Consider the following 27,195-nt stretch of genomic DNA (forward strand, 5'->3'; position numbering starts at 1 on the left):
CTTACGCAAGTGTTGCCTGATGGGCGGGTAAGAGCTGTGGGGCAAACCTCGCTGGAACAAGTTCGAAGAAAGCACGGAAGCTGTCTTCAGGGGGAGATTTGCCACTAAGAGAGATGCCATGAGCTCCGGATATAATGTGATTAGGGAGATGAAGAAAGAACACCGACATCGAAGGAGCAGCTATGAGGTGCCAGGCACTGTGAGTTGGCATTTTTGCCAATATTATCCGAGGGCTCTGAAGTTCAAGCACTCACATTCTCTTGCAGGGTCTGTTTTCTTTAGAAATAAACTGTGGCAGTCTGGTTCTTGTGAACCAATTAAGCGGTAAATATCGGGCCACGCAGACAAATCAGTGCTGTGCTTATTCACTCTATTTCCCTCTGCACCTGGCAGACAGGTGCTGGGTGAGAAAAACAGATGCTTGAACCGAATACTACCACATAGTCAGGAAAACATTCATTTCCCATGTCATAAGCCCAGATACTATTCCTCTTGCCTCAGAAATATACCTCATTAAAGGCACCTAGGCAGACACCAAAGCATTGTTGAAAATAAAGAACCTAGCTATTTTGGCTACCTAAAACTAATCTACCAATTGACTGACTTAAGTTTTTGAAAAATTAGCAAAATCGTGCTGCTCTCTTTGTCATGAGAGAGTGAGTTGAATGGAGACTAGTAGCAAAGCCAGAACTCTGTATCAGTTGGAGAGAGACAGTCAAGAGACTCTCTACAAGAGAAACTCTCCAGAAAGTTCCCATAGAAAAACTCAGACCCACAGGAAATGTCTAGTTGAGATGATGGATCACAGACCACCCCACTTGCCAAACTTCCATTTCAACCTCTTGCAGCCACCATCATGCGAAGAAACAATTCTCCTTTTCGTCCTGGGATACCGCTTTTTTTGGAAATGACGAACTATGGTCTTCTAAACATTTCTTGTTTGATATTTGACATTTTCCCAAGAGATCCAACCCTACCCTCACCGTGCAATGGAATGGAGATAAAGACGCTTCTTTTTTTAGAGAAGGCAATGCTGCTTTGGGAGGGCTAGCGAGATAAGCAAGCATCTCCTAGCAGAGAATGGGGCCAAAACAATCGAGATCCCTGGAGAAGTGAGTGGGAGTCTGTGACTACCTGGCATTCTTGATACTTGTCTTCAGACTGATAGTCATTCAAATATTTGCAGTGCCTGGGAACTGTGTTTCCCTGAAATGGTTCCATTTTTATGCACTTTTATGTGTAAATTGAATCTCCTGGGCTAGACAGTCATTGACAAAAGATGGCGTTAGATGCTGCATCAAATTTACCTGGAAGATTTTTTTTTTTAAACTATAAAAGCCCCTTCCCCAAAGTGATCTGAGTCAGTAGGTCAGGGATGCACCTAGGAATCTTAAATTTTAAAAGCTCTCTGGGTGTTTCTGTTGTGTACCCTGGCTTGGGACCACTGGGGGCAGGTGGAATGCCTGTGCGCAGGGGAGTGTGAGAGTTTTGCTCTACCCCACAATTGTAGATTTTTCAAACTGTCTTCCAAAGAGGACTGAATAAACAGAGTTTGGTCTAATTGGTCCAAATCTTTCTCTATTTTTGGCAGAAATATCCAGCCATGAGCAGATTGGTGAAGCCCATTTTGTATATAGTTTATTTTCCCTTGAACGTTCTCAGGAATAAGTTGTCTTTTCCTCTGTACTTCTAGTTAAATGGCTATAGGTTGAATTGTGTTCCCTCAAAAAAGATCTGTGGGAATCCTAATCCCCAGTATCTCAGAATGTGACCTTATTTGGAGACAAGGTCTTTACAGAACCAATTAAGTTAAAATGAGGTCATTAGGGTGGGCCCTAATCCAATATGACTGGTGTCTTTGTTAAAAGGGGAAATTTGGACACAGAGATAGACACGCTAGAGGAAAGATGATGTGAAGAGGCACAGGAAAAAGGTGGCTGTCTGTAAACCAAGGAGAGAGGCCTGCTTAGAATAGATCCTTCCTGGGGCACCTGGGTGGCTCAGTCAGTTAAGCATCTGCCTTTGGCTCAGGTCATGATCCCAGGGTACTGGGATCGAGTCCTGCATCAGGCTCCAGCCCCTCATCAGGCTCCAGCCCTGCATTGGGCTCCCTGCTCTGCAGGGGAGTCTGCTTCTCCTTCTCCCACTCCCCTTGCTTGTGTTCCCTGTCTCGCTGTCTCTCTCTGTCAACTAAATAAATAAAATCTAAAAAAAAAAAAAAAAAAGAATAGATCCTTCCCTTACAGCCCTCAGAATGAACCAACCCTGCCAACGCTCTTTGATTTTGACCTTCTAGCCTCCAGAACTGTGAGGGAATAAATTTATGTTGTTAAGCCACCCAGTTTGTGGTGCTTTCTTACAGCAGCCTTAGGAAATGAACACATAAACGTCAGTCAATATTTGGTGGCCCCGCCTCCATCTACCTTCCTAATAAACGTAACATTTCTCCTGTGTAATTGTTTTCCTAGTATAAGGAGTCTTGCTGGGAGGGTAATTCCCTTTTGCTACCCCACCATAGAAGCCAGGGGAACCAGATTTTTCTTCTAAATTCCCATGTTCTAGCAAAGGAACTGGCCCATGACCTAAGCTCAGCCAATCGGATGCTGTCTTCTGGGACTTTCCATCTGGAGGGAGGGAAGCAGAGATGGAGAGAGCATGAGGGAGCTCTGCAGACTCTGTGCGGCAACCGTGGGTAATTCAGCAGTACCTCCACTGGCTGTTCCGGTAACAAAGAGTTGGTTTCTCCTTCCTGCTTCAGGTCCTTCCAGAGCTTCCTTGGTCCCTGCTGATCCCCAAGCCTGGTCTCCCTGAATCTTGGTTTGTTGTGGTTGTTGTATTTAGAGAAGGGTGGGGGGAGGGGCAAAGGGAGAGAGGGAGAGAGATTCTGAAGCAGGCTCCATGCCCAGCGAGGAGCTCAACTCAGGGCTCGATCTCACAATCCTGAGATCACGACCTGAGCCGAAATCAAGAGTCAGACACTTCCAACTGAGCCACCTAGGTGCCCCCTGAGTCCTGTTTTTTGAGCATCATATGAAATTATCAATTGCCAATCTTTTTTTTGACCTACAAAAAAGCCAGTTTCATATGGTTCAACCTAATAATTCTGCCAGAGTCATTTTCTATTGTTTGTTGCTAAGAACCTCAGTGCACTTCTAATGCATCTCACACATGCATTATTATAACCCACTAATATAATTTCCAGGTGTCTATCTTCCCAATACCACTATATTCCCAACACCTGTAGAGTGCTTTATCACATCATAGGTGCTCAATAAATATTTAATGATATGATCCCTTTTGACTTTCTGCTTGTATTTTAGTTATTTATAGATCTGTCCCTTTCAGGAGGCCGTGAGAACCTTGTGGCCAGAGATTGTGAATTTATCATCTCTGAATCTCCAGCAATTTATATAGTTCCTGATGATATAAGACATTGTTGAATGACTGAACTCACTAAAAAAAAAAAAATTTTTTAATGAAAAGGATCCATGCAAATCATCTAGTTAATTTTTTTTTACCTACACTCTTGGTTGTATCAATAACTTGAAAGTCCTACAGCTAACTTCTTAATTTCAAAGGCAAAAATAGTAATTGTTACTATTATCATTGCTGTGTAACCAATCACCTTAACTGATGGCTTAAAATGGCAATAATTATTTTTATTACCTTTCACGGTTCTGGGTATTGACGAGCTCAGCTGAGCAATATTTGCCTGAGGTTCTTTGTGCAGAAAAAGTCAGTGGCTGTGACTGGAACCATCTGAAGCCTTCTTCACTCACATGTGTGACAGTTGATGTTGACTGTCAGCTAGGATCTCAGCTGAGGCTGTTGGCTGGAACACATAAACATGGTCTGTCCATGTGGTTTGGATTTCCTTACAGCGTGGTAACCAGTTTCCAAGAACAAGTTCCTGAAGAGAACCAGATAAAAGCTATGTTACCTTTTATGATCAAGCCTTGGATATCATGTAGTATCACCTCCATTACAGTCCCAAGTCCAGCCAGATCCAAGGGGACAAGACATGTACCCCACAAGGAATGGGAAGAGTATCCATTTCATGATGTAAAATGGGCATGTGGGATGGGATATATGGTGGCAGCCATTTTCAAAAAATACAATCCACCAGAGTCTGCCCTCTGACTACAATGATTCACATCCCTCCCAAAATGCCACTTACACTCAACCCCGTCCTTCAAAACTTCCATGTCTCGTGCCATAAGCATGAAGTCTAGGATTTTGTCATTCAAATAAAATCCAAATATGGATGAAGCTCAGGTGAAAATCCTTAGGTACATCATCCTGAGTACTGTTTCTCTTGATCTGAAGACCTGTAAACTCAGTGCCCAGTGTAAGACAGGAAGAATATGTTTTCTTTCCCCAAAGGAGATAAGAGTTTCACACCTAAATAGGAAAGAGATCGGAGGCAACTTGATCAGGGTGTGGAAGATGAGAAGAGGACCGTGATCCCATACCTTGGTCAGGTTTGAGGAGCATCCATGTCCCCACTTTCCCAGACAGTAAGCCTCATGAGGCAAACATGGGACCTGAACTGTGGAAAAACAATGACTGAAGGAGATGTTTGAAAGGATTACCTAAGGCAGCATCAGTGAGTTCTATGAACTCAGCATGAGTCAAGAAAAACAGGCAAGAGCTTCCAATCCCTCTGAAAAAGGCACAGAAATGGGAGAGTCAGCTAACCACAAGAGACAGGGGATTGGGATGTAGACAATGTAAAGCATGTCTTCCTGACAAACAAGAAGGACACAGCAGATCCTCTGACCTCAGGAGCACATAAGGCCGGCACAGAGGATATGGTGGGCCTGGGCCTGTTTGCCCTGAGATCCACTCCTCACTGTTCCCCTACTCTGTTCTCCGACATGGGGAAGCTAATCCTTACAGGTTGCATTTCTCTGATTCCTATCTCACCTGACTTCCTACTGAGGGTAACCAGGGGAGATGCTGACAGGACAGAGGGCAAGGGGAAGAAAGAATCTAGGGAACTTCTACCTACTTTGCCTCAGACATTTCCAGCAAAGTTTGTGTGCACTTCAAAGCTCCAGCCCCCAACAGGGAGGCCCCTGAGCTCTGGTAACACGGCTTCCTCGCTTGTCCCTCTGCCTTAGGGGTGGTACTAGCTTTCGGCTGTTGCTAGCCTTTGGGTTGCCTTAAAGGCCCCTATGTGGTTCCTCATCTCTTCCATCCCCTGGTAACCAGTCCTGCATACCAAATTTTTATTTCAAACACCAGTATTTATTTTTATGTTCCTGTTTCGACCTCCTCTGATGTAGAAGGCCATGTCCAAGATGGGTTATGATATACTCCAGGGATCAGTGAAGAGAAAAGAGTACCACAGACCAACGCCGTACCTCCTATAGGCCCCATAAGCCTCCACCAGGACCCGCACGCTACTTAGAACAGAGAAAAAGGAGGAGTGGGCAGAGCAAATCCAATGCTGAGTAATTAGCCAAAAGAAACAGCTTTTAAACTGAAGCGACATAGTTCTCTTCACTTGGCAGGCTTAATTGTTCTGCTACTAGAACAGAATGAGAGGCTTATGAGTGGATTCAGTCATAGAAACATAAAATTCCTTTCTTCACGTCTGAATACATAGTCTTAAAAAGGAACATCTACCATGTTAAGGATTTTAGATTTGCCCTATATGCAACAGCAATGCTCTGAAGGGCTTTTAGCAGGGGCTGACATACTTCATCATTGCTTGAGAAAGATCCTCTTGCTGAACTGTGAAGAATGTTTCAGAGAGAACAAGATAAGAGACAGACAGACCTGTTTGTCTTTTTATAACAGCATAAACTGAGGGGTCCAGATGTGGCCTTCCTTAAGGATTTGAGCAATTTGGTCATAGAGGAGAACAACTGTATATACCCTCCAATAAATGTTCCTATTAATAAAGATGACAATACAGTTCCCTTTCTTTCATTGTCAAGTACAGATCCCAAAACAAATTTCTTTAAAGACTTTGAGGAAAAGACTAAAAATATGAATGCAGAAAAGAAGCCATTAAACCCTGCTTTCCCACAGACCAAAGACTCCTGAGCACATGGGGAATGACATCACATTCCAAATGCAGTCGTCATTGAGGCCTATATAATAGACACAAATTAATGCAGAATTTGCTTTAAGAAGCCCTCTGGTTGAAGTATATTTTGGAAATATTCTCACTTTTGCTACTGTGCACCTCGAGGGTCATTTTAGAAACTCATTACAGTTATTCACACTATTTAATAATTCTTCATCACTGCCTCATGAAACCCGTGATAACTAACAAATGTTGAGGAAGTTTTTGTCGCAATCAGAGTTTCTCAATTATAGCAATATTGACATTCTTTGGCCATCTAATTCTTTATTGAGGGAGCCATCCCACACATCGTAGGATGTTTAGTTGAATACTTGGCCTTTACCCACCAGAGGCAAGTAAGACTTCCTGAATTGTAACAACCAAAAGTGTCTCCAGATCTTGTCAAATGTCCCAGGGGCATGGGAGCAAAGGTGTTCCTGGCTCAGAATCCCTGGAACTGGGATTAGATGGAACAAGTTACCCATGGGGGATATAAATCAAGACACACACACTTGTAAGTCATAGTGATGATTTTGTAGATGATGGCACGGCGGGTAACAAAACTAAAGATAATGATAATTTGGTTCATTCTAAGCTGTGAGCTCCTGGGGTGCAGAACTAGTTACTATGGACTTTCAAGGATTCTAGGTGGTGGAATGAACATCAGAAGCCCTGTTTGCTGGTCCTCCACCTGCAGAGATAACATTGTTCCAATCTTCCTTCATTACGAAAAGCTGTTCATCAATTCTCTTGTGTGAACTGGCAGAGTTGGGTTATCTCACACCGGGGTTTATATCCCAGCCTTATCTCTGATCAGCAAATGAAAGGTTTTGTCCATTGACAGGCTCTGATGGAGAAAGCATTTTGGGAAGTCGAGGCTCTTCCTTCTCCTATACCTCTCAAATCAAGCCAGAGAAGCGGCTGCTGATTCTGCCTCCATCAGAGATGGAAACCATGTCTCTCAGTGTTAGCAACAGGGAAGGTGCAGTGTGAGAGCGCATTCTAACATCTTCTTTCAGGTTTTCACTGGAGTGAAATCCCTGCTCCAGCAGAATTTGCTGAGGGCAGAGTTCACTGATTTGGCCTGTTTTGTTCACTTATGTGAACCTAAAATCTAAAATAAAATCTGGAATATAGGATAAGCTCAGAAATTATTTGTCAAATGAAGGATGCTTCCTGCCCACTGGTACCAATCATAGAAAAACACATGAGGGCAACCTACAAATCAGAAAAAAAAAAAAATTACAAAGTACTTTAAGGATCACCTAATCCAATGCTTTTGTTTATTGAAGAAGGACATGCTGAGAATGCTGATTTCTTGGGGTCCCAGACAGTGCCTCAGTAGCAGAGTTGGACCTCTAACTCTATCCCAGGCTTTCCCTCAATTTAACAAACATTCATTAAATTTCCATGAGCTAAATTGTGTACTAGGTGCTGGAACACAAGATAAATAAGGACTGGTCAGAAGTAGGAAACACACGATTGGGATGGCTCACTGTTCTGAGGGAGACCCCTGGGGGTGGGATGTGACCATTCTCCAAACCCAGCACAGCAGGACAGAGACAGAGAACAAAGAGCCACTTCTAGTCACATCATTTATGCAAGCAGCAGGTTGGCTTTTAAAGGCTCCTACTGAAAGACAAGAGCACCGTGGGATTCCTCCTTTGAATCTTCTGCTTGAAGTTAAGTCCAGTTGAGCAATTTGTTCTGTATTTCTCACTGCATTTGTTCGGTTGCTTTGGTGTTACACACAGACATCAAACTCTTGGACTAAATGTGAGCTGCACGTGAAGGTGGTGCTCAGTGTCCCTCCCTTCCCTTCCTGTCCTTTCCCCATGTCCCCTCCTTCCTTCCCCTTCTGTTGCGCCTCGAAGTGTTCCCTGATATCACTCTTTCAGATCCCTGAACAAGAGTAAATAAATCGAAATCGATCCTAGCACCTCTGGGTTGCAACTGGTTCTTGTGTGACACCACTGACAATATTGAAATACACACACACACACACACACACACACTTAGGGAAAAATCGTACGGGAATAATTGCTCATTGTTGGCTACGTAACGCGTAGACAGTGTTCAAGGGGATTGCCAGACCTCCCCAGGGCTCCATTATGCCTCCCATAGCAGCTCTATCTACTTCACCTCTGTAGGAATCTGAACGTGGCCAGTGGTTTCTCGGAACACCAGGATATGAGCAAGGGGAAGATGTACACACACATGGTGATGTGACATTTGATACTTCACAAAATGAACCACCAACGCTCGATTTAAAGTTCTCGGTTTTCTGTACTGTTTAATTTTGCTTCAAATGAAGAAATTAGTGTTACACCCATATTTGAGGACAAGCCAAACTGCATGACTTCACATCGCCTTTAGAGCAGGATTGGATTACACAACTTCTTAGTTTGTTTGCTCCCAAAATCCTGAGATTTGGAATTTTCTATATGATTCAGAATGGACATTTGGGCCTGAGGAGAGGGTTTCCATCTCTGGGGCTGGCCAGACCTTTATGATGTCACCTGAGTAACACATCTGTGTTCTTTCAGTTGGGTTGGCATCTATAGGAGAGAAAAATCCTACTTTGGGGGAAAAGCCTGAGAGATTATATTGGGCCTTTTTCTTTACCACTAATTTCTTGCCTTGCTCTTTAATTATGTCTGTTCTCTCAGGCTGACTGATTTCCCTAGTTTTGATCACACAGTACAGAGTCTCCCTCAGTACATTCTGTTCCTTTCACTACGTCTCTGCCCAATTACAGGAACACACTCATCTCTTCTCCAAACAGCCATTACTTGCTTGAAATAAAAAAACCAACTCGAAGTATTTCAGGGAAATACAGACACCATCAGGAAAAAACCTAAAGCAATTCTTTCATTTAAAAAAGGCCATCAAGAAGGCATTCTTTTTATAATTTCATGTAATAACTTTAATAAGTTACTCCTATCTATTGGTACAATGATCAAATATGTATCTTAACAATTTCTCCAATCTCATAGGATCTAGTTTGATGTTTCAAAAGAGGCATAAAAATAACATTTCCTTTATTGTCTCTGACCTGGAATATTAGTGAAACCAGGGTCTTATTTTCCTTTGTTCAGCACGTAAAATGCAGTTGCAGAGATAAGGGGAGGAGAGAGAACAGAGCAACTGATTTAAACTGATTTAAAACCGATTTTAGCAGATTAGCAATGAAAGATGAAATCCAATTGTAGCTAGAATTACAAGGTAACAGGCTTTGATAGAAACAAAAGCATGTATTAGCTTCAAGCCCAGAGGCAGGTTTGCAGTGAAGCTCTTAAAATTTACAATGTCCTGGCTTTTCCCATTTTATGGGCCCTTTCTAAGGCTCTGAATCTAATTTTGTATTTGTAATTTTGATTCTGTAAAAAAAAAAAAATATATATATATATATGTGTGTGTATATATATATATATATATATATATGTATATATATATATATATATGTGTATATATATATATATGTATATATATATATATATATGTATATATATATATATGTATTACAAAAACACAACTCCTCCCTTCTGTGAGTTTCTGGAACCCAAAGCCTGGACATACCCATCTAAGGCCTCTAAGCAAAGGAAGCTCAGCACAAGTTACTTACAGATAGAAATACAATGTCTTCTCAAGACCAGGAACTCAAATGAGCACAATGAGTGTTTTGATTTGTTTTCCCCCTTAAATACAGCAGAAAAAGTTGTCACAGGTATATCGATGAAGATTTTTATGGACTGAAAACATTTAATACAATAATCCAACGACCCTAGAAGTGGGTTGTACTGTCCCACTTGGTGGCTTTGCTGGTATGTAACCATTGATTTTATCAAGAGTTTTGTTGGTGGGGTTTGTATAATATTTGCATTGTCATTACCATATTAGTCAATCTGTGCCAACTGTTAGGTTGAACCCTTGCCAACATACAAGAAATCATGACCTACAAAGCCAGTTTCAGAGGGTTTGGCCTAATATTATTCAACCGTATGTTAATTTCAAAAACAAAAGCTGGTCAGATAGCTGAGGGGAAGAGTTTAGCCTTTGTTTCTAAAGAGAGCTGCTTCCAAATTCTACACTAGAGCTGTTGAATAAGAATAAGAAATAGAACTTCCAGTTTCTGGTTCTGCATATAAAGAGCTGGGAAGTGGCCACTTCATCTTAACAACTAGCGCTGTAAGCTGAACAGACGGAAAAATCAGTAAGTCTTCTTGGATCCCTAAGAGAAGAAAAAACTGTAGCCTCCAGAACTGGAGAAAGAGATGGGCAAATACGGGCCACCACAACTTCCAAGACCAGAGACTCACAAGCAGGGACCAGTGCAGAAACCATTGCCGAAACCATTGCCGGGGTAGGAAAACCTGAAGCCTAACTGATGAACTGCGGAAAGCTCAGTGCAAACAACTCTGAGAGTTAAAAACTCTGGGGGGGACCCAGTCACGGGGGAGGCACAATATTGTTAATATTTACCTCCAGGAGCTTTACCACATTCCCAGAGTAAATATTGGAGAACAATTTTGTAGTACATCCAGCAGGGAGAGGGGGCAAGGAGCCATTTTGAAATATACCCAAGTGCTCTGTTCTTAGCATGGTCCCCTCTCAGGGGACACTCATTAACCAAAGGCTAACTACTAGTTGGAGCATCAGAGCCTAATTGACCTAGGGAAGGGAAATACCAACTCCAGCCCACTCTAGCCATCCTGTGCCACCTAATGGTGGTGGAGAAAAAAAACTGAGAGGCTCTTGTGAAGTTCATAGTCCAGAGGCAGAGGCATACTGAGACTGAGACCTCAGCAGGAGACTATAGAATGCTTCCCCTCCAACCTCAATACTAAGTTAGAAAGGCCTATTTATAGCAGTTTCTTTTACCCAGTATGTCACGTCCAGCTATCAAGAAAAAAATTACAAGGCATACTAAAAGGCAAAAACACAATTTGAAGAGATGCAGCAAGCATCAGAATCAGATCTGGCAGGGATATTGAAATGACCAGATTGGGCGCCTGGGTGGCTCAGTTGGTTAAGCGACTGCCTTCGGCTCAGGTCATGATCCTGGAGTCCCTGGATCGAGTCCCGCAACAGGCTCCCTGCTCAGCAGGGAGTCTGCTTCTCCCTCTGACCCTCCCCCCTCTCATGTGCTCTCTCTCATTCTCTCTCTCTCAAATAAATAAATAAAATCTTTTAAAAAAAAAAGAAATGACCAGATCGAGAATTTAAAACAATTTTGATTAATATGCTAAGGGCTCTAAAGGATAAAGTAGACAGTATGCAAGAACAGATAGATGGGCAATGTAAGCAGAGAGACAGAAATCCTAAGAAAGAACCAAAAAGCAATGCTAGAAAAATAGAACACAAAGAGCCACTTCTTCTAGTCACATCATTTATGCAAGCAGCAGGTTGGCTTTTAAAGGCTCCTACTGAAAGACAAGAGCACCGTGGGATTCCTCCTTTGAATCTTCTGCTTGAAGTTAAGTCCAGTTGAGCAATTTGTTCTGTATTTCTCACTACATTTGTTCGGTTGCTTTGGTGTTACACACAGACATCAAACTCTTGGACTAAATGTGAGCTGCACGTGAAGGTGGTGCTCAGTGTCCCTCCCTTCCCTTCCTGTCCCAAACAAATGGGAGCCACATATGTAATTTTAAATTTTATGGTAATGGTATTACAAAAGTAAAAGAAACAGGTGAAATTAATTTTAATAATATACTTTATTTAATCCCATATATCCAAAATAGTATTATTCAGACATGTAATCAAGATCAAAAATTAATGAGACATTTTACATTCTTGTTTTGGTACTGTCTTTGAAATCTGATGTGTATTTTACACTTTGTTATATCTCAGTTCAGATTAGACATATTCCAACTGCTTGAAAGCCACATACACCTAGAAGCTAGGGTACTTACTGGACAATGAAATTCTAGACCCTTCCCTTATAAACTGAGGGATCTTGGACACATGATTTAACCATTCTGCGTCTGCTCACTTCGCTGCAAAATGGAGCTATATAAAAAAACAAAAAACAAAACCCCTACATCATAAGGTAATACGTGAGGTTAAATAGGTTAACAGAGAACAGGAGCTGGTAGGTGCTCAGCAAACCACACAGTTCTATCACCATCTTAGGAAGTAGGTCATTCAGCTAGCCACTTTGTCTCTTTTACTTTGAGTTTAGTTGGTAGGCATGAGCAAAGATTTACATGACCATCTCCCCCACTGTTTTAAACAACTTCTGGTCAGACATGTAACCAAAAGTTTAACAAATAGAATTACAGAATATTCTCAGAAATAACTGATGGCTTGATCCATTTATGGAGAGAGTCTGGAGGGTTTACACATTCACTCTCAAGACGGGGAAGTATGGGCCCAGGTTACAGTCTGAATATAAACACCTCATTACAATAGAATTGCCAAGAAGCCAAAAACAGAACAAGTTGAGAAACATATTAAGACTACAGTTTACTGATCATCAACTATAGGCCAAACGCCAAGGGAAATGCTTTTCATATGTAGAGTCACTTAACCACAAAAACACAGAAACAAACGTGCAAACCCCTGTGAAGCAGGTAGTCTCTTCCTCACTTAAAAAACAAAGAAACAAGGCTCAGAGTGGTTGACAAACTTGCTAAAGTTGATGTTAGGTGACTCTCTTCATTACCCTGCTACCCTCCGTCTCTTACTCATCACATGAAGGTGATGCGGGCTGGGGTGATAGGCCTTGTGCTGGCCACTCTGCAGAGAAGCAGCTCAAGTGAAAACACTTCCTTAACTTCCTTTAACTGTGAGTTGAGGATAGAAGAGATCAAACACAGAGGATTCTAGAAAAGGGACCATTTTCTATTCCACCTGAACACTTGCATCGATGGTTTGTTCCTATGTGAGGTTTCGACAATGGGCACAAACTGGTTTTTTTTCACCAGATAAAGCAAGACAACCAGATCGAGCCACAACTACTTTTTTATTAGTTCCATTTATTACGAGACTGGCAACTCACTTGCAAAGCCTGTTCTTGAAGGAAACGGCCAAAGCACTTTGCGGGAATAGGGGTTTCTCGGTGCAGTGGGCCGGGGAAACGGAGAGGAGTAGCTGTTCCCAACACCAATCCCAAGGAGCACGTGGCTCTTGTTATATCTGGCTGGCTCAGCAACTATCCAAGTTATGGGGCTACAGGGGATACTGTCTAGACCAGTTCTTTTGGCCCTGGGGTTGGCAGAACATAGAACCAGAAAGCCAAGGCATGGTTCAAACAACTCTCTGCATTTTTTCTGGTAGACAGTCAAGCTGGATGGAAACTAAATCTCAAACAATTACCAAATGGCAATAAACAAGAGAATAAAAAGACTGCACAGTCTTCTTCAGTCCTTGGTAGATACATCCTGGCTCATGAGCTATAAAACATGACATTTCTGTAGTGAGTATCCTTGAGAATAAAAGCACAACCTTAAAGATGTAGGACTTTTCCAGCTCGAGATGATTCTCAGGGCAGTAGAGGTGTTCTCTAGTCTCAGTGATAATCCCGTGATAGGAAAAACACATCAACATACAATTGAAATAATTTATTTACCACTAGAGCACCACAAAACAGACATACATCATGTTTAAAATACAGCGTAATCAGTCATCAAAATACAAAACAGCTATTCTTATATTCCATTTTTTTTTAAACCATGCCAACCATGAAATTGTACTGCTGCTTAACATATAAAAACCGCCGCCCCCCCCCCCCCCCCCCCATACACTAACATCTTCCCATTCCCTCCCACCTCCCTCCCTGCCCACGGCAATATTTACTTATGGGAAATAAAGACCTTACAGAACCCCCAAACTAAAAAAAAAGATTCAAGAGATCTTAAAATAAAGCATTTAAAATATTATCAGTGCATTCATGAGGAAAGACAAAATAATACAAAACAAAACGTCATTCTATCTGAGAGGAAAATACCTGCAGAAATAAAAGTGATTTACATAGAATTAACAGAAAATGGAAGGAAAAAAATCAACACACTCAATTTCTGGGATCGGGTCACACCCAACACGAGGGTCATTTACTACCATGGCATCCCCTCTCTTGCTTTTCCAGTTTTCAAACCTGTGAATCCAATTTGTCATTTCATTAACGGCCAGGAAATGTCAGACAAGAAGTCTACTAGATCAAATAACTTCACTTGGATTCACACCTCGCCATGCTGCCCTTTAGGTGACACTGTAAATATTCCATTGTTTTGCCTATTAATTTTTCTCTTCAAGCTAAGGAAGAGACAACCGGTAAACTGACATCTCCTATCAACCTTGACGGAACGTTACCTTCTCTGCAACGATAAGGCAAACCATTCATTTATTAAAGCAAGGTAAATTCTAGCCTCAGATCTAGAGAACTCTCATTCAGAGGGAAAAACAGAATTTTTTGATCATGGGCGTATTTGGCTTGTACCTCGAACAACCGTCAAAGAACATCCATGAAAACCTTTAACTTCAGTGAACTCAACTAAGTGACTTACGCTGAGCGGGGCTTTTTTTTCTCCCTTAAAAAAAAATCAACTAAAATGTCAATCTTTCCATTTCCCCCCGAACACTAAAAACCTGATTAAAGGAAAAGATATATCCTATGAACTGTCTGATCTCTACAAACCGTAGAATTCTGTGAACATACCGATGAAACCAAGTTGGAGAAAGCTGTCTTCACTCAGCCACGAAGATTCTGAGTCTCAGTCAGATCCTGAGGCCCTTGCTAAAACGAAAATATTTCAGCTCAATGATCTATACATCATAGTCCCATTTTCCTAACATAGAAGATGGTTAACATCTGAATGGATTAGTAATGATGCTTAGAAGATGAAGGAAGACTAGTGAACTTGAGTCGATCCTTTTTATAAAAGGAAAACGAAAGGACAAGTGGACTCAGGTAGCTTATGTCATAATATTGGACAATGCACAAAGCACACATGGAGCAAATACTATAAAACACGTATTTGTGCTGCAAGTCAAACTACAGCGGCCTTCCTCAAAGTCCTGGCCAGCTAGAGGAAACACACAGGTCTGAGTGATCATTAAAAAGAGCCCCAATTTAAGTCCAATCGAAATAATCGTAGTTGACATTATTACAGAACATTAAAAATATGGTAAAAATTTACACATTACATGTAAAGTAGTTAACGTTCTGATTTAATAGTTTGCAAAAGAGATCTGCAGGTGTGTTTCCAATTACACTGGCTTTTCTCCCCATCTATTATAAGAATGTAGGTATGGTTACATATACGGAAACGAAGAAAAACCTATAGCAAAAATACACGGCAATACTTTAAGGTCTGAAGTTGGACCGGTACGTATCAAAACATTTCAACATGTCACTGGTTTACTAAACTGACAAAGAGCCATTTACAATTAAAAAGAAAAAAAAAATCTTACAGACTTATTCTGACTGAAAGTTTCCTTTATTAACAGGCTTTTCAGTTTTGAACCTTACAAGAAGCTTCCTTGGGCAGTCGGCACATAGCATGTGTTTTCAGGGTCTTTATCTTACTGCAGACTTGCTTGGTCATATAATAACTCGCTTGGTTTTTCATCCCGTTAATATGACCTCTTTTTTTTCTGGCTCGTTTGAGTTCAAGTTCCTTAAGCCATCCATGAGTTCCTGGCAAAGTATTTGGTCTCCACTTAATACACCTGTTTTATTTTCCAAGGGCAATGAAATGTTCATTATATAGTAACACACAATAAATAACTCACTGTTAACTCTAAAGGTAAGAATGGGAAGGGTGCCTATTGCATAGCAATACAGAAAAATCAAGTGAGGCATGGGATAGGAACGGTATGTACAGCAACTCCACTTAATGGGATTTTCCTGTTTGTTTGTTTTTTCCTTTCACATAATTAACACTAACAAATTCTTCCAGTGTTTATTTTTTTCTTAAAAAAAAAAAAAGGTTTCGCTTCTTGTCTCTCTCACTTACAGAGTAGGTGAAATGTAGAATAAAGCCTTCAATTTGTTTTGTTTTGTTTTGTTTCAGAAGCCAGTTTTAACAAACAGAACACAGACTTCCAAAGTGTTTGAACTAGTACCGCTTTTTTCGAAAATTTTTAACACTGTTGAAGCAAGGCTCTCTTATGCTTTCTTGTTACAAACATTGTCATTGTTCTCGTCGTTGTCCTCCTCCTGATCCTCCACCATGGGATTATCGTCTTGCCACTTTTCCAAGAATCTTAGCTGCATTTGCAAGACTTTACGATCATATTAGAGAGTTGTTCAATCTTGGGTGTTTTGCCGATGTAGTAGAGAATGGTTAGCGGTTCTAAATCCTGGGACACGCAGCAAGGAGAAGCAGATGCTTCTGGATTTATGGTATTATATAGGCTGAGAACCTGAAAGGACATAGGAGAGGAAAGAGAACATAGGGGAAAAAAGGGGGGGGGAGGGCAATTACTTTAAAAAGAACCATTCCATAGAGCCATAGTGTTACCTTATCCGTCAGCACTCAGGAGACAATTTAAACGAGTTTTGGTTTACAATTTCCTTCTCTTAACCCCCAATTATGGCCAACTTGATATGTGTTCCTAGTAATCACTGAATTCATCATTTTCCTACAGAATCCTTTCCTCCTGCATCGTAAACAAATGATTTTGTAAAAGCTCAGATTGCACAAAATCGCTCATTCAACAAAGTTTACAATTTCCCCAATAATTCTGGACTTTGATCACTGCCTTGCTGCACACGCTTGCCAGGCCCTTGAAAAACTTGGTCCTCTTAGTATTTGCTCTGCTGTCTACACTTCCTTGTAACCGAGTGTCTATTTCCAATTCCCACCTAGGTTAGAGGTTCTAGTAAGCTCAGAGACTCTATGGACTTTGTTTTGACCTCATAGCCCAAATAATGCAATATGAGACTGTTGTCCTCCGTGAAGAAGCAAATACACGGAGGAGTAGAAGAATCACTTCTACAACTCCCATCAGAGCTTCAATCTACCCTTAGGTATAGAAAAAAACACCTGTCTGCACGTGAAACCTCTCTGTGCTGTATCTTTGTGGGCCCATTTAATGTCACCTACATTTTCGCTTAAAAGAAAAAAGACACGAGTCTTTTCATTTCTTATTGTTTCATAAATACGATAAAACATTAAGCAGTTAAGAGTTAATTAAGAATGACACTAGGGCGCCTGGGTGGCTCAGTGGGTTAAGCGTCCGCCTTCGGCTCAGGTCATGATCCCAGCGTCCTGGGATCGAGTCCCTCATCGGCTCCCGGGGAGTCTGCTTCTCCCTCTGCCCCAGCCCCCTGCTCGTGCTCTCTCGCACACACACTCTCTCTCTCAAAAATAAATAAATAAAAATCTTTAAAAAAAAAAAAAAGAATGACACTAAAAGCAAGCTCTCTTTTTAATTACTCACTTTCTTACATTTTGCTTAAGAGTAATAATAATTAACCACGAGAGTAATAATAATCAACCCTCCATTAGATTCCATGTGGTAAATGGTAGTGTCTAAGTTGGAGGGCTTTAGCCAGTCCCACAGTGGAATGAAGCGAAAGTTCTAGAGTTAGTCCCATACCCTTATCTCCGTTTTATATCCGAGGGGGATGGGACTTTTACCAATGGAATTATGTAGGTTCCCCAGTGATGATAAAGAGACATTTCCAAGGATGCCATTAATGTGTTAGTCAAACAGCAAGTGACCTTTTCCTCGAGATTCACTGCGATTTTTTCAGCCGAAGACAGAAGATCTGTTCAGTGCAGCAACACTGACTACTTTATTAAGCTACCTCTGGCTTCTTGGGTAACTGTCCAAACCACATATTTGTGACCATGACAGTTATTCTTCCTCTCTCCTTGAAAAACAAGCATGGTCTCAGCCTTCACACACTCCCTCTGTGTATCAGGGAGGGGAATTATATTTCTACTTGGCACTGGGACCTTGCCCACATTATAGCTACTGTTGCCACAGCCCAGTTGAAACAGCCTGGCCAGAGAGCTCAGACAAAGGGACAGGCATGAGCAAGTTTTCCTCACATGGCCAAGCACATGGTCAGCCGGGAGTGCCAAAATCTACAGGGGAGTTGGGAAAACAGCTGAAGGAAGGAGAATCCTATTTGTCAACTTAAAGCCTAGCATATGTAGGCATTTATATATAAACAGACTTCATGTTCTACTAACACGTGATTTTTCATACGAATTAAAGAGGAATTTTATACTACAGATTGTCTAAAATAATTGATAACCCCCAAACTCTTGACTTGAACCGAGTGCATTATGTGATCCTTTTGGCAGCAGGTCCATTTTCCTACCCTGCAATGAAGGCAATTTTTCTAATGCCTCTTTAATAAGGAGATTTACAGAGGCATAACCTCAATGTGTAGCCACATTTCAGGAATTAGACTCAGTAAGACAGAGCAAACGGAGGCCTTGGTTATAAAACAAGGAAGCCTGCGTTCCAAGTTTTGGTTTGTCACCAACTGTTTGATCCTGGGCAAGTCACCTACACGATCTAGACCCCAATTTCTTTAAGTAAAGTTAAATGTTTGGACAAGATAATTTATGAAGTCCTTTCCATCTCTAAAACCCTACATTATGAGGTACCAGGAAAACGCATTAGGACAAGCATCATTATTACATAGAAAAGGTCTTTGCTGATCTGGGCTACTAACCCATGGCCTCCCATCTAGGACTGGTCCTCTGAATTAGCCTTCTAACCTCACTGAAGTAACGTGACAAAATATTTAGATTCTTGTGTACTTTGGGTATATTAAAAAAAGACGTGGAGATACTAATTTTCAAATCATTTTCTCTTATTTCATCTGTTTGCTCTTCATATCTACTCTTGAGCTTGGCATCGTTATTTTAAAGATCATTTTTAACATAAACATTCTTTCTACTGATAAAAAATTGAGGTATTGAGGTTTAGAGAAGTCAAATGACTTTTTAATTGCCATATACTAGTGAGTCACTATGCCAAAGCATCCACTGAGGTCCTCAAAGTTTTTTCCTCTATGACAGTCCTTGATGTAGATGATGATGGCTCCTTCTTTAGATGGGGACCTGGGTCCCTTCACATCCAAGCTGTATATGACCCCAAGGGATATTTTGATTCCAAAAGATTTTTTATAGCTACTAATCGCTTACAATATAAAATAAAGGAAATAATGAACAAAACTGTCTTCTGGTTGCTTATCATTGAATTGGGAAGGTAAAACCTACTTTTCAAACTGAACGGTGTTACTTCTGATTTCACCTACCCCCTACATTCTTGACCTCCCCATTCAAAAGGATTTCTCCAGTACCCATTCATGTGTGATGATGAACGGGCACCAGGCTAATTAGAATTCACTGGACATGTTATTGGCAGGTACACGTTAGAGATCCCAAAATAGAAGAGATGGAGCCAAATACTTACCCTACTATGCTGAGTGTCTGAACTCCATAAATATGGGCACGCTCCAGCACAGAAGTTGGCATTGTACCCTTTAGGTTCATGTATCCATTTCCACCCAAGATCCCTCTTGAAATCAATGTAAAGTGGACGTAGGCAGCAATTATCCTGCACATTTCTGTTAGAAGAAAGAGTGGTGGAGCTTTTACAGCCGATTTCCCACCCCCACCCCCCACGCCTCATTCCAAGTCAGAAAAATGACTCCTTCACTCAGGCAAACAGCATCTAATGAGCAAGTATCATGGGCCAGGTTTGAATGGTTTTATAGTAATCTCAGACGACTTTCACGATGGAATGTCATGGTGACCTGCTGGACTACTTTCCCTTATGAATCCTAAACCCCAAGTCCTGTGGCTGTGACCTTGAAAGTCAAACCTTTCTCTTGAATGACTAAATAGAAGCAGAGAGGTGGCGGAAGAGACCAATCCCCCCTTGCCAACCAACACTGGGCAGTTTTGCCAGTCAGCCTTGATTGCCCTTTCAAATATAAAATGAATGGAGTACAACAGCTATTTTCAAAGAACCATCTAAGGCGTTTTCCTTTGAGAATGAATCCATTATTTCATCTCCTGTCCCTAGACCCGGGAATGAGCCAGAGATCAAGACACATGGAACCTCGCTTCGTGCAACCACTGACTCTGGCGAGCAAAAAAAGCCCTTTTTACTCATGAGCTCTTTGAGCACTTTATCAGTGAGAACCCCTTACTGCCCCATAGCTCTCAAAATAAAGAAAGAACTTTCCTCTTATGAGGCTTGGTAAGAAACCACAGGAGAACACTCATACTCTCCCCTCCATGAACTCTTTCAGGAGTGGGAAATAAATTTGTGTTGCCTTCACTTCTCTCAGATTCTGTAGCTAATGACACAATAAATAGCATTCTTCTTCTATTTCTCCCATCTCTGTGAAAAAGGGCATGGCCATGGGCACTCTACTGTGTGTGGGGGGGGCGGTGAGGGCTTCACACAGATGGTGAGTCTTTCCAATTAAGGATCCGCCATCACACACTTCAAGTAACCTTATACTTGCTCTGGGGAGCAGGGAGCTCATTTTCTTCTTCGGCCCCAGAGGACTTCAGAGGGATTTGGGAAAAAAACATCAGGGGACTAATTTTCTGACTTCACACTTGGTGCACTGCAAGGTGTTGAGGACTACCGCGCAGAAAAACTGGTTAAAGCCTCTGGGAAGAATGCTGTTAGGAGGTATGCTGGCTCTCCTGTCCCACACCTGGCCTTAAGCAACAAGTGGAGTTTAGGTCAATTTGTAAGAAAAGGCAAAGGCAGTGTTAAGAGTTAACAGACGTAATTACTTTGTTTTATTTTTATTTCCTTTACCTAAAACAATAGGCTGCATCCAAAGCACGCTTCTTCCGCCGGTTGGACTGTTGTGACTCAAGTCTGTAGGAGGGCAACAACATTAGCAGGAGATGTGGGGTCTTCCCACTGTTTTTTTTCCTAGTGGACTTTATAGTTTTCTGATCACCACTGGTATATGTGGAGGTGCCATCAATACCTTGAAAAAATGCATTTGGGTAACAAACATTTAGCTTTACCTTCATCAAATATAACCAGCCATTCTTTTTTCCTTTGTATCTTGTCACAAACAGCCGTGATGACCTCACAACAGCATCATCAGCTGGCTACCGCCACTCCCCACGGAAATAGATATGGCACGAGGAGACAATCGCAGGTGACAATGGACACTTCTCACTGAGGCTCTTGGCAGGAGGTGGTTCAGTGTCCAAGGCAGGGCTTGTTGGTTATGAAGGTCACTACAGAAGAAGCCTTTGACCATAGTCCAAGGGCAACCTAGGTAGTTTATTTTAGTCAACCCTCAGGTCAGGCTGTGTTCAGCCCCTCAGCGACTGAAGGCACAGCGAAAGAACGTGCCTGGTCCCTGCCAGTTCACTCTCTTCCTCAGACTCCTAAACTCAAAAGACTTTCCTCATGAACACAACCTGAGACTTACACGAAATTGCAGTGAATTAGGTTCAAGGGAAACAGAAGCCACCCTTACTTAATGCTATTTGGGGAAGCTGTGAAGAAAGGGCTTTTTCATTTATTTTATGGCATCCTCAACACTTTCCTGATTCCATCTGAGATTTAGAAACTTGAGCTCCCCAAAGCATGCTCAAGAGACTGCCAGTTTAAGCACTTAATCTCCACACTCTAGAGAATCATGGCTAGGTTAGAGACTGAAATAAATCTCTAGACCTCCGGGAATATTTTTCCATGAGCAAGGGCCACCGTAGCCTTGGTCCTGGGTGGTGGTAGGTGGGGGGGGGGGGGGGGGGGGGAATCAGCTCCCTGGCGTGCTGGTGTGGAGCCGCTGTGGGCACGAGCACACGGCAGACATCCCTCTTTACCTCTCATCGTCGAACTGGTGAGCTAATAAGGGAAGCAACTCCAACCCTTGGCATCTCCTCATTCTCCTTGACCTTTGGCCAATCACTAAGAGGTGAGCAGGAACAGGGAACAACTAAAGCCTCGTTATGTCTTTATAAATTATTCCAAAAGTCTGATCAGGCAGCCACTGGCAATACCGGGCACCAGCTAGAAACGGTGGAGTGTTCTGATACATGGAAAGTGAGGTAAGGAGGCTATGGTATGAGGGGCTTCCCAAGTGAAATATGGTTGTAGGCCTCCTGACATTGCACCTGGGGCATTATCAATGGGTGTCCTTGATTGTATACTATCTTCTGCTATAATATCAGCATAGCTGGAAAGTTGGCTTGCTTGAATGAAGAATAAAGGGCTTACCTGACTAATAGTTTGGAAAGTTGATGAATCAGTCAGTTAGTACTGCCAAGTCATCACTGGGCAAGGAGCAGCGTAAACAGGGAACCAACTGCTTGGTCCCAATCCCTTCTGCCTTCATATATCTTTCTCCAACCTTATCTTTACCCAAACAATTACAACTCCCAAGCCTCACCCAACAATCCCATTCTCACATGCAAACAGACTTCATCCCCCATGAGATTATGAATATAGACCCCTCCCTCCCCCACCTCGTATGACCAAGTTTCAGTTACCTGCAAATCTTGCTTCTAGCTCTTCACTTTTATTGGGAATGATGTAATTATTAGATGGTACAAAGGTGCAGCAGGGACAGTGTAAACTTATTTTAAATCCCAGGTTTCTGTCTGGAAAACATTAAGTCAAGGAGGTCATTTGGATGTGTGACAATACCCTTAAATCTGCAATCAACTTACAGTAACGTGGGGTCACTGAGCATCTAAGGAGGAGGACAGAGGGCGGCTGTAACCTTTATGGTGGAGCCATTCATGGACGGCGTCAGTCACGTCAAAGGAAAGCCATTCGCCTTCTGCTCTCGTCTTGACGACTTTGCTGTCAATGTAGCGCTGGGTCGGAGACGTTAAATCTTTGGATTTGAGAATCTGGAGAAGGAGAGAGAGAGGGAGCAAGCTCAGCTGGCCTAAGGTCAGCATGACTAACCCAAAACCATTAACAGTATTCCAATTCATTATCTAAACTTAGCTCCACTCTGGTGCACCCATGTACTGTCATCCCACGGCGCGTGTGCATAAAAGCATAGCACCAGGCCATGTGCCATGAAAAACAGAGCTACCAAGTCGGCTGTGTGTTATGATAAAGGTGACAGGAACCATGAAGCCAAATGTCTAAGAGAAAGTGACAGTAATTATTTTACTTTGCTGACATAAGCTTTGTAAGATTTCAGCCATAAATTCTATGCTATTAAGTTAATGGTTTTGTTGTTCTGCTTTTTAATTTGGGGAGCTGGGCGGTGGGGAGGGACAGGAGGAGTGGGCCAGTCCAGAGGACCCATGCTCACCCTCTAAAGGTCCTGACTTATAAATCTCCTTCTAATAGAGAGAAAAATGTCCCAACCCTGGTTCCTAAATCCACCCACATTACAATATGTGGCACGCTTCAGCTTTTGAGGTAAGTCTCTAGCTGGGGTTTTTACTCTCCATGTGACTTGTTATGATTGATAAAGATATTCCATATCCCGCAGACAAAGAGTGAATTGGGGCAGGAGCAGTCTGGCACAGTGTGAGTGAGACTCTGAAAGCCAATCAGCTTGAACACTGAGACTTTAGAAGGATTCATTTAGTTCAAATATGTGAAGAGCAACTGTAGTAGGTTCTTGGGTTTCTATAGGAAGTGAACACTTCAGGTGGTTTTTAAAAATTCTGCCTGTCTTTAAATGAGAGTGTTTTATGAGCCAGTCAAACCAAGATTTCCAGTCTCCTAGAGCTCTATTAAATCCCTACCCAAACCTGTATCTTGCCTTCCCTCAGTACTCAGGGGCTTATACTGCCCTTCCCGACATTGAGTCTAACTATTCTGGGCTCGTTTCATACATGTGGGCTGGTCTTTCCAACAAGTGCCTACGCTTCCCCAGGGCAGTGATCACGTCTTCAATTTGACGCCATTCCCAGGCACAGCACTCCATTTAATCAGTGTCTGTTAATGCCTGAATATCTAGAAGCCTTACTTACTCTTCTTTCAACCCTGCAAAACAAAAATGCGTGATCTTCCTGCTGATTTTAAAAGGACTTTTCTTCCATGTGCGTACATGACTCGTTCAGATAATTTAGCAACAAATGCTTCCTAAAATATTTGGCATTAGGGTAGACGTTTTTTCTGGATGAAGTAAGTTTAGGAAAGGAAAGAGATTCTCACAATGGAACTTTGGGGGGCCCTCAATGAATTTTAGACAAAACCCACTCTCCTGGTCTTGCCCCTGAGGGTCAACACACCCCACTAAGTGAAGACAAGCTAGAGGCAATCATGATTCTACCACAGGGGAGAGATGTTCTTGGTGAATTAAAGGAAGCAAGTAAACACGGCTTGAGGGCTGGGTGCACTGGGCTCTGGGTTTGGCACACATTATTTCATTTCATTTCATCCTCAAAACATTCCTGTAAAGTAGAGTCTCGGAGAGGTTCAGTAACTCACTCAGTGCCTCGTGGTGAACACATAGGGAGAGAGGATTCAAAGCAAACCCCTAATTTCCCCACTTCAGTGCTGGATTTTGAAGACCAAAGAGTTATGGGGGTCAGATTTGAATCACAGTTCATCCTTACCCCTTCCAGGTAACCAAAAACCACTCAGTGATAGAAGTAAAGATTTTTAAATAAGAATAAAATAAATGTTGGTACAAGATGGAAATATAACTTGTGGAATGTATACACAGTTAATGCTAACATAAACCTGTAACTTTAAAGGTACAGGTTCACAGCAGCCCAATCCTCGGGAAATAAAACCTTGCCTTGAAAACACTCCCAGTTGGACAAATAAGACACCAGGTATCCAATTCATAATAAATGGTATAATTAACCTAACCTAGGATAAAAATTATAAAACAATGGTTGAGAAGTTTTCGGGCAGTTCCATCTGCCTCGCTGCTTAAAAATTGGTAGCAAATCCAGAATGCATTTTTCTGATTTTAAATTTTTTCCCCTAGTGTACCTCCTATATTGATGCATTATTTCATAATGCTTTTATATTTGCTTTGCTCCTAATCAGCACAGTGTATGTCTTATTCATCTTCTTACCCCTAACACTTAGACACAATGTCTAGAACAAAACATTGTTTTCATTGTTGTATTAATTACATATTATATATATATATGTATATATATCAAATGTCTATGATATCTATCTCTGATATAAGTATCACTGAAGACACAATTTTTTTTAATGACTGTATTGACCAAATGGGCAGAAAAAGCACATACCAGCAAATCCATGGAAATTTTTCACCTCAGAGAGAAGGGGTAAATTTAGATGATCCTGCTTTAAAAGCAGACCAAAAGGGAGCAAAAAGATTCTGAAACTTTTTTATTTCTTAAATCTCATCTTCTAATGAGTGCTTCCTCAGCCACAAAACACCAGTAGGTTCTAACAGTGGACAACTTCATATTCTCACCTGACTGATAGGTCCTCTATGTCTTTTTGCTATTTCAAGAACAAGCCCATTTAAACCACCCAAGAACGACAGCTAGTTAGTTGCACAATTCTGAAATAGAGAGGTGGCTTTGGTCTTGTGGGTTTGCTGTCTCAAACTTTATGGCCAAGGAATTCTTAAACTCACTTGTTGCAATTGAACTCCATTCTTTATTACCAAGTCCTCAGTGGAAACAGGAAACAGCTGCTTTCCATCACTCATAGACTATCCCTCATATTCTTGGAGACTATTATTAAGTCCCCCTCAGCATGCCCGCTCTCTCTCTCTAAGCTAAATAAACCCTGTTCCTTTAGCCCATATTTAGAGGGGCAATTTCCCAAACCTTTAATCACTTGAGTCACTAACTAGGATGAATGATGCTCTATAAAAGTACTCCTCCTACAGCTTCGTGGTGTTGTCTCAGAACTGCCTAGAAAACCTTCTAATCACATCTCAAAGCCTGAAATCTTAACTTGAAAGGTATCTTCTTTCTAAGAATAGGCACAACCTCCCTATTCCCTGTTTATCTTCCATTTATCATCCACACAAAATTAAACTGGAAGGGAAGAAAATCAACCCACTGCTATTATCGATTAGGACTTCCTCAAATTCAAGAGTTTATACAGTCAGTCAGCTTCCCACTCCATTTTAACCTTTGCTGTCATTTTTCTCCAGTCTCCCAACAAGTGTATTGAACATGAACAGTCATGGATATGCAGCTGTTTTTTTCCAGAATCAGAGTTGCTTCTAAATTCCTCTACACATCGTATCATGACAAAGATAGTTTAGTTGAATACTAGAAGCTCTCTTAACTGGCTTCCAGATTAACCGGTATTCTCCATTTGTTCTGTAATATATATTGGTTTATGCTGGGGTTCATTGCTGGAAAACTACTCTCTAGTATGTTTTGAGAACTTCTGGTCTTAGCCGTTGAGTTGTATGCTTAGCAAATATCAACTGTATATGTTTCTTTTTTTTTTTTTTTAAAGATTTTATTTATTTATTTGAGACAGAGAATGAGAGAGACAGAGAGCACATGAGAGGGGGAAGGGTCAGAGGGAGAAGCAGGCTCCCTGCCGAGCAGGGAGCCCGATGCGGGACCCGATCCCGGGACTCCAGGATCATGACCTGAGCCGAAGGCAGTTGCTTAACCAACTGAGCCACCCAGGTGCCCCAACTGTATATGTTTCTAAACCTGTGTATGCTAGCTGGACTTGATATTGTAATTATCCAGGGGAATCAAATGGTCTAGAAATAATGAAATGCAGGCCCAATATTTAAGAGAGCTGTTGCTTTTGTGAAAACCAAGTTGAATGCTTTGCAAAGTCTTCAGTACAGACAAGTTGCTTTAAAAACACTTAAAAAAAAAAAACAAAACAGTTTGGTGGTTCCTCAAAAAGGTAAACATAGAGTTACCATTTGATTCAGTGATTCCACTCCTAGGTATATAACCAAAAGAACTGAAAGCAGGGACTCAAACAGATACTTGCACCCCAATGTTCATAGCAACATTACTCACAATAGCTGAAAAGTGAAAACAACCCAAGTGTTCATCAATAGATATACAAACAATATAAATAAAATGTACTGTATACACATAACAGATTACTATTTAGCCATAAAAATGAACGAAATTCTGACACATTACAATATGGATGAATTTTGAAAACATCATGCTAAGTGAACTAAGCCAGACACCAAAGGACAAATAATATATGATTTCACTTCCATGAGGCACCTAGAATAGGCAAATTCATAGAGATAG

The 27,195-nt window shown here is 41.5% G+C and overlaps 1 protein-coding gene across 2 annotated transcripts in view; it reads right to left on the bottom strand.

Annotated features, from left to right (window-relative positions):
* Positions 1 to 15,497: 15,497 nt before the first annotated feature.
* TGFB2 (transforming growth factor beta 2) overlaps positions 15,498 to 27,195 on the bottom strand; it is a 79,246-nt gene continuing 67,548 nt past the window's right edge. For both annotated transcript variants that reach the window (XM_021698409.2, XM_044916305.1), the window contains 5 exons: positions 22,761 to 22,893; positions 22,528 to 22,638; positions 20,831 to 21,008; positions 19,463 to 19,616; positions 15,498 to 16,444 (listed from right to left, as the gene is read on the bottom strand). In XM_021698409.2, coding sequence (XP_021554084.1) covers positions 16,286 to 16,444; positions 19,463 to 19,616; positions 20,831 to 21,008; positions 22,528 to 22,638; positions 22,761 to 22,893 — 735 coding nt within the window. In that variant the 3' untranslated portion in view covers positions 15,498 to 16,285. The remainder of the gene's footprint in view (positions 16,445 to 19,462; positions 19,617 to 20,830; positions 21,009 to 22,527; positions 22,639 to 22,760; positions 22,894 to 27,195) is intronic.

The sequence above is a fragment of the Neomonachus schauinslandi genome, chromosome 6 (assembly GCF_002201575.2).
Source record: "Neomonachus schauinslandi chromosome 6, ASM220157v2, whole genome shotgun sequence".
Classification (NCBI taxonomy): domain Eukaryota; kingdom Metazoa; phylum Chordata; class Mammalia; order Carnivora; family Phocidae; genus Neomonachus; species Neomonachus schauinslandi.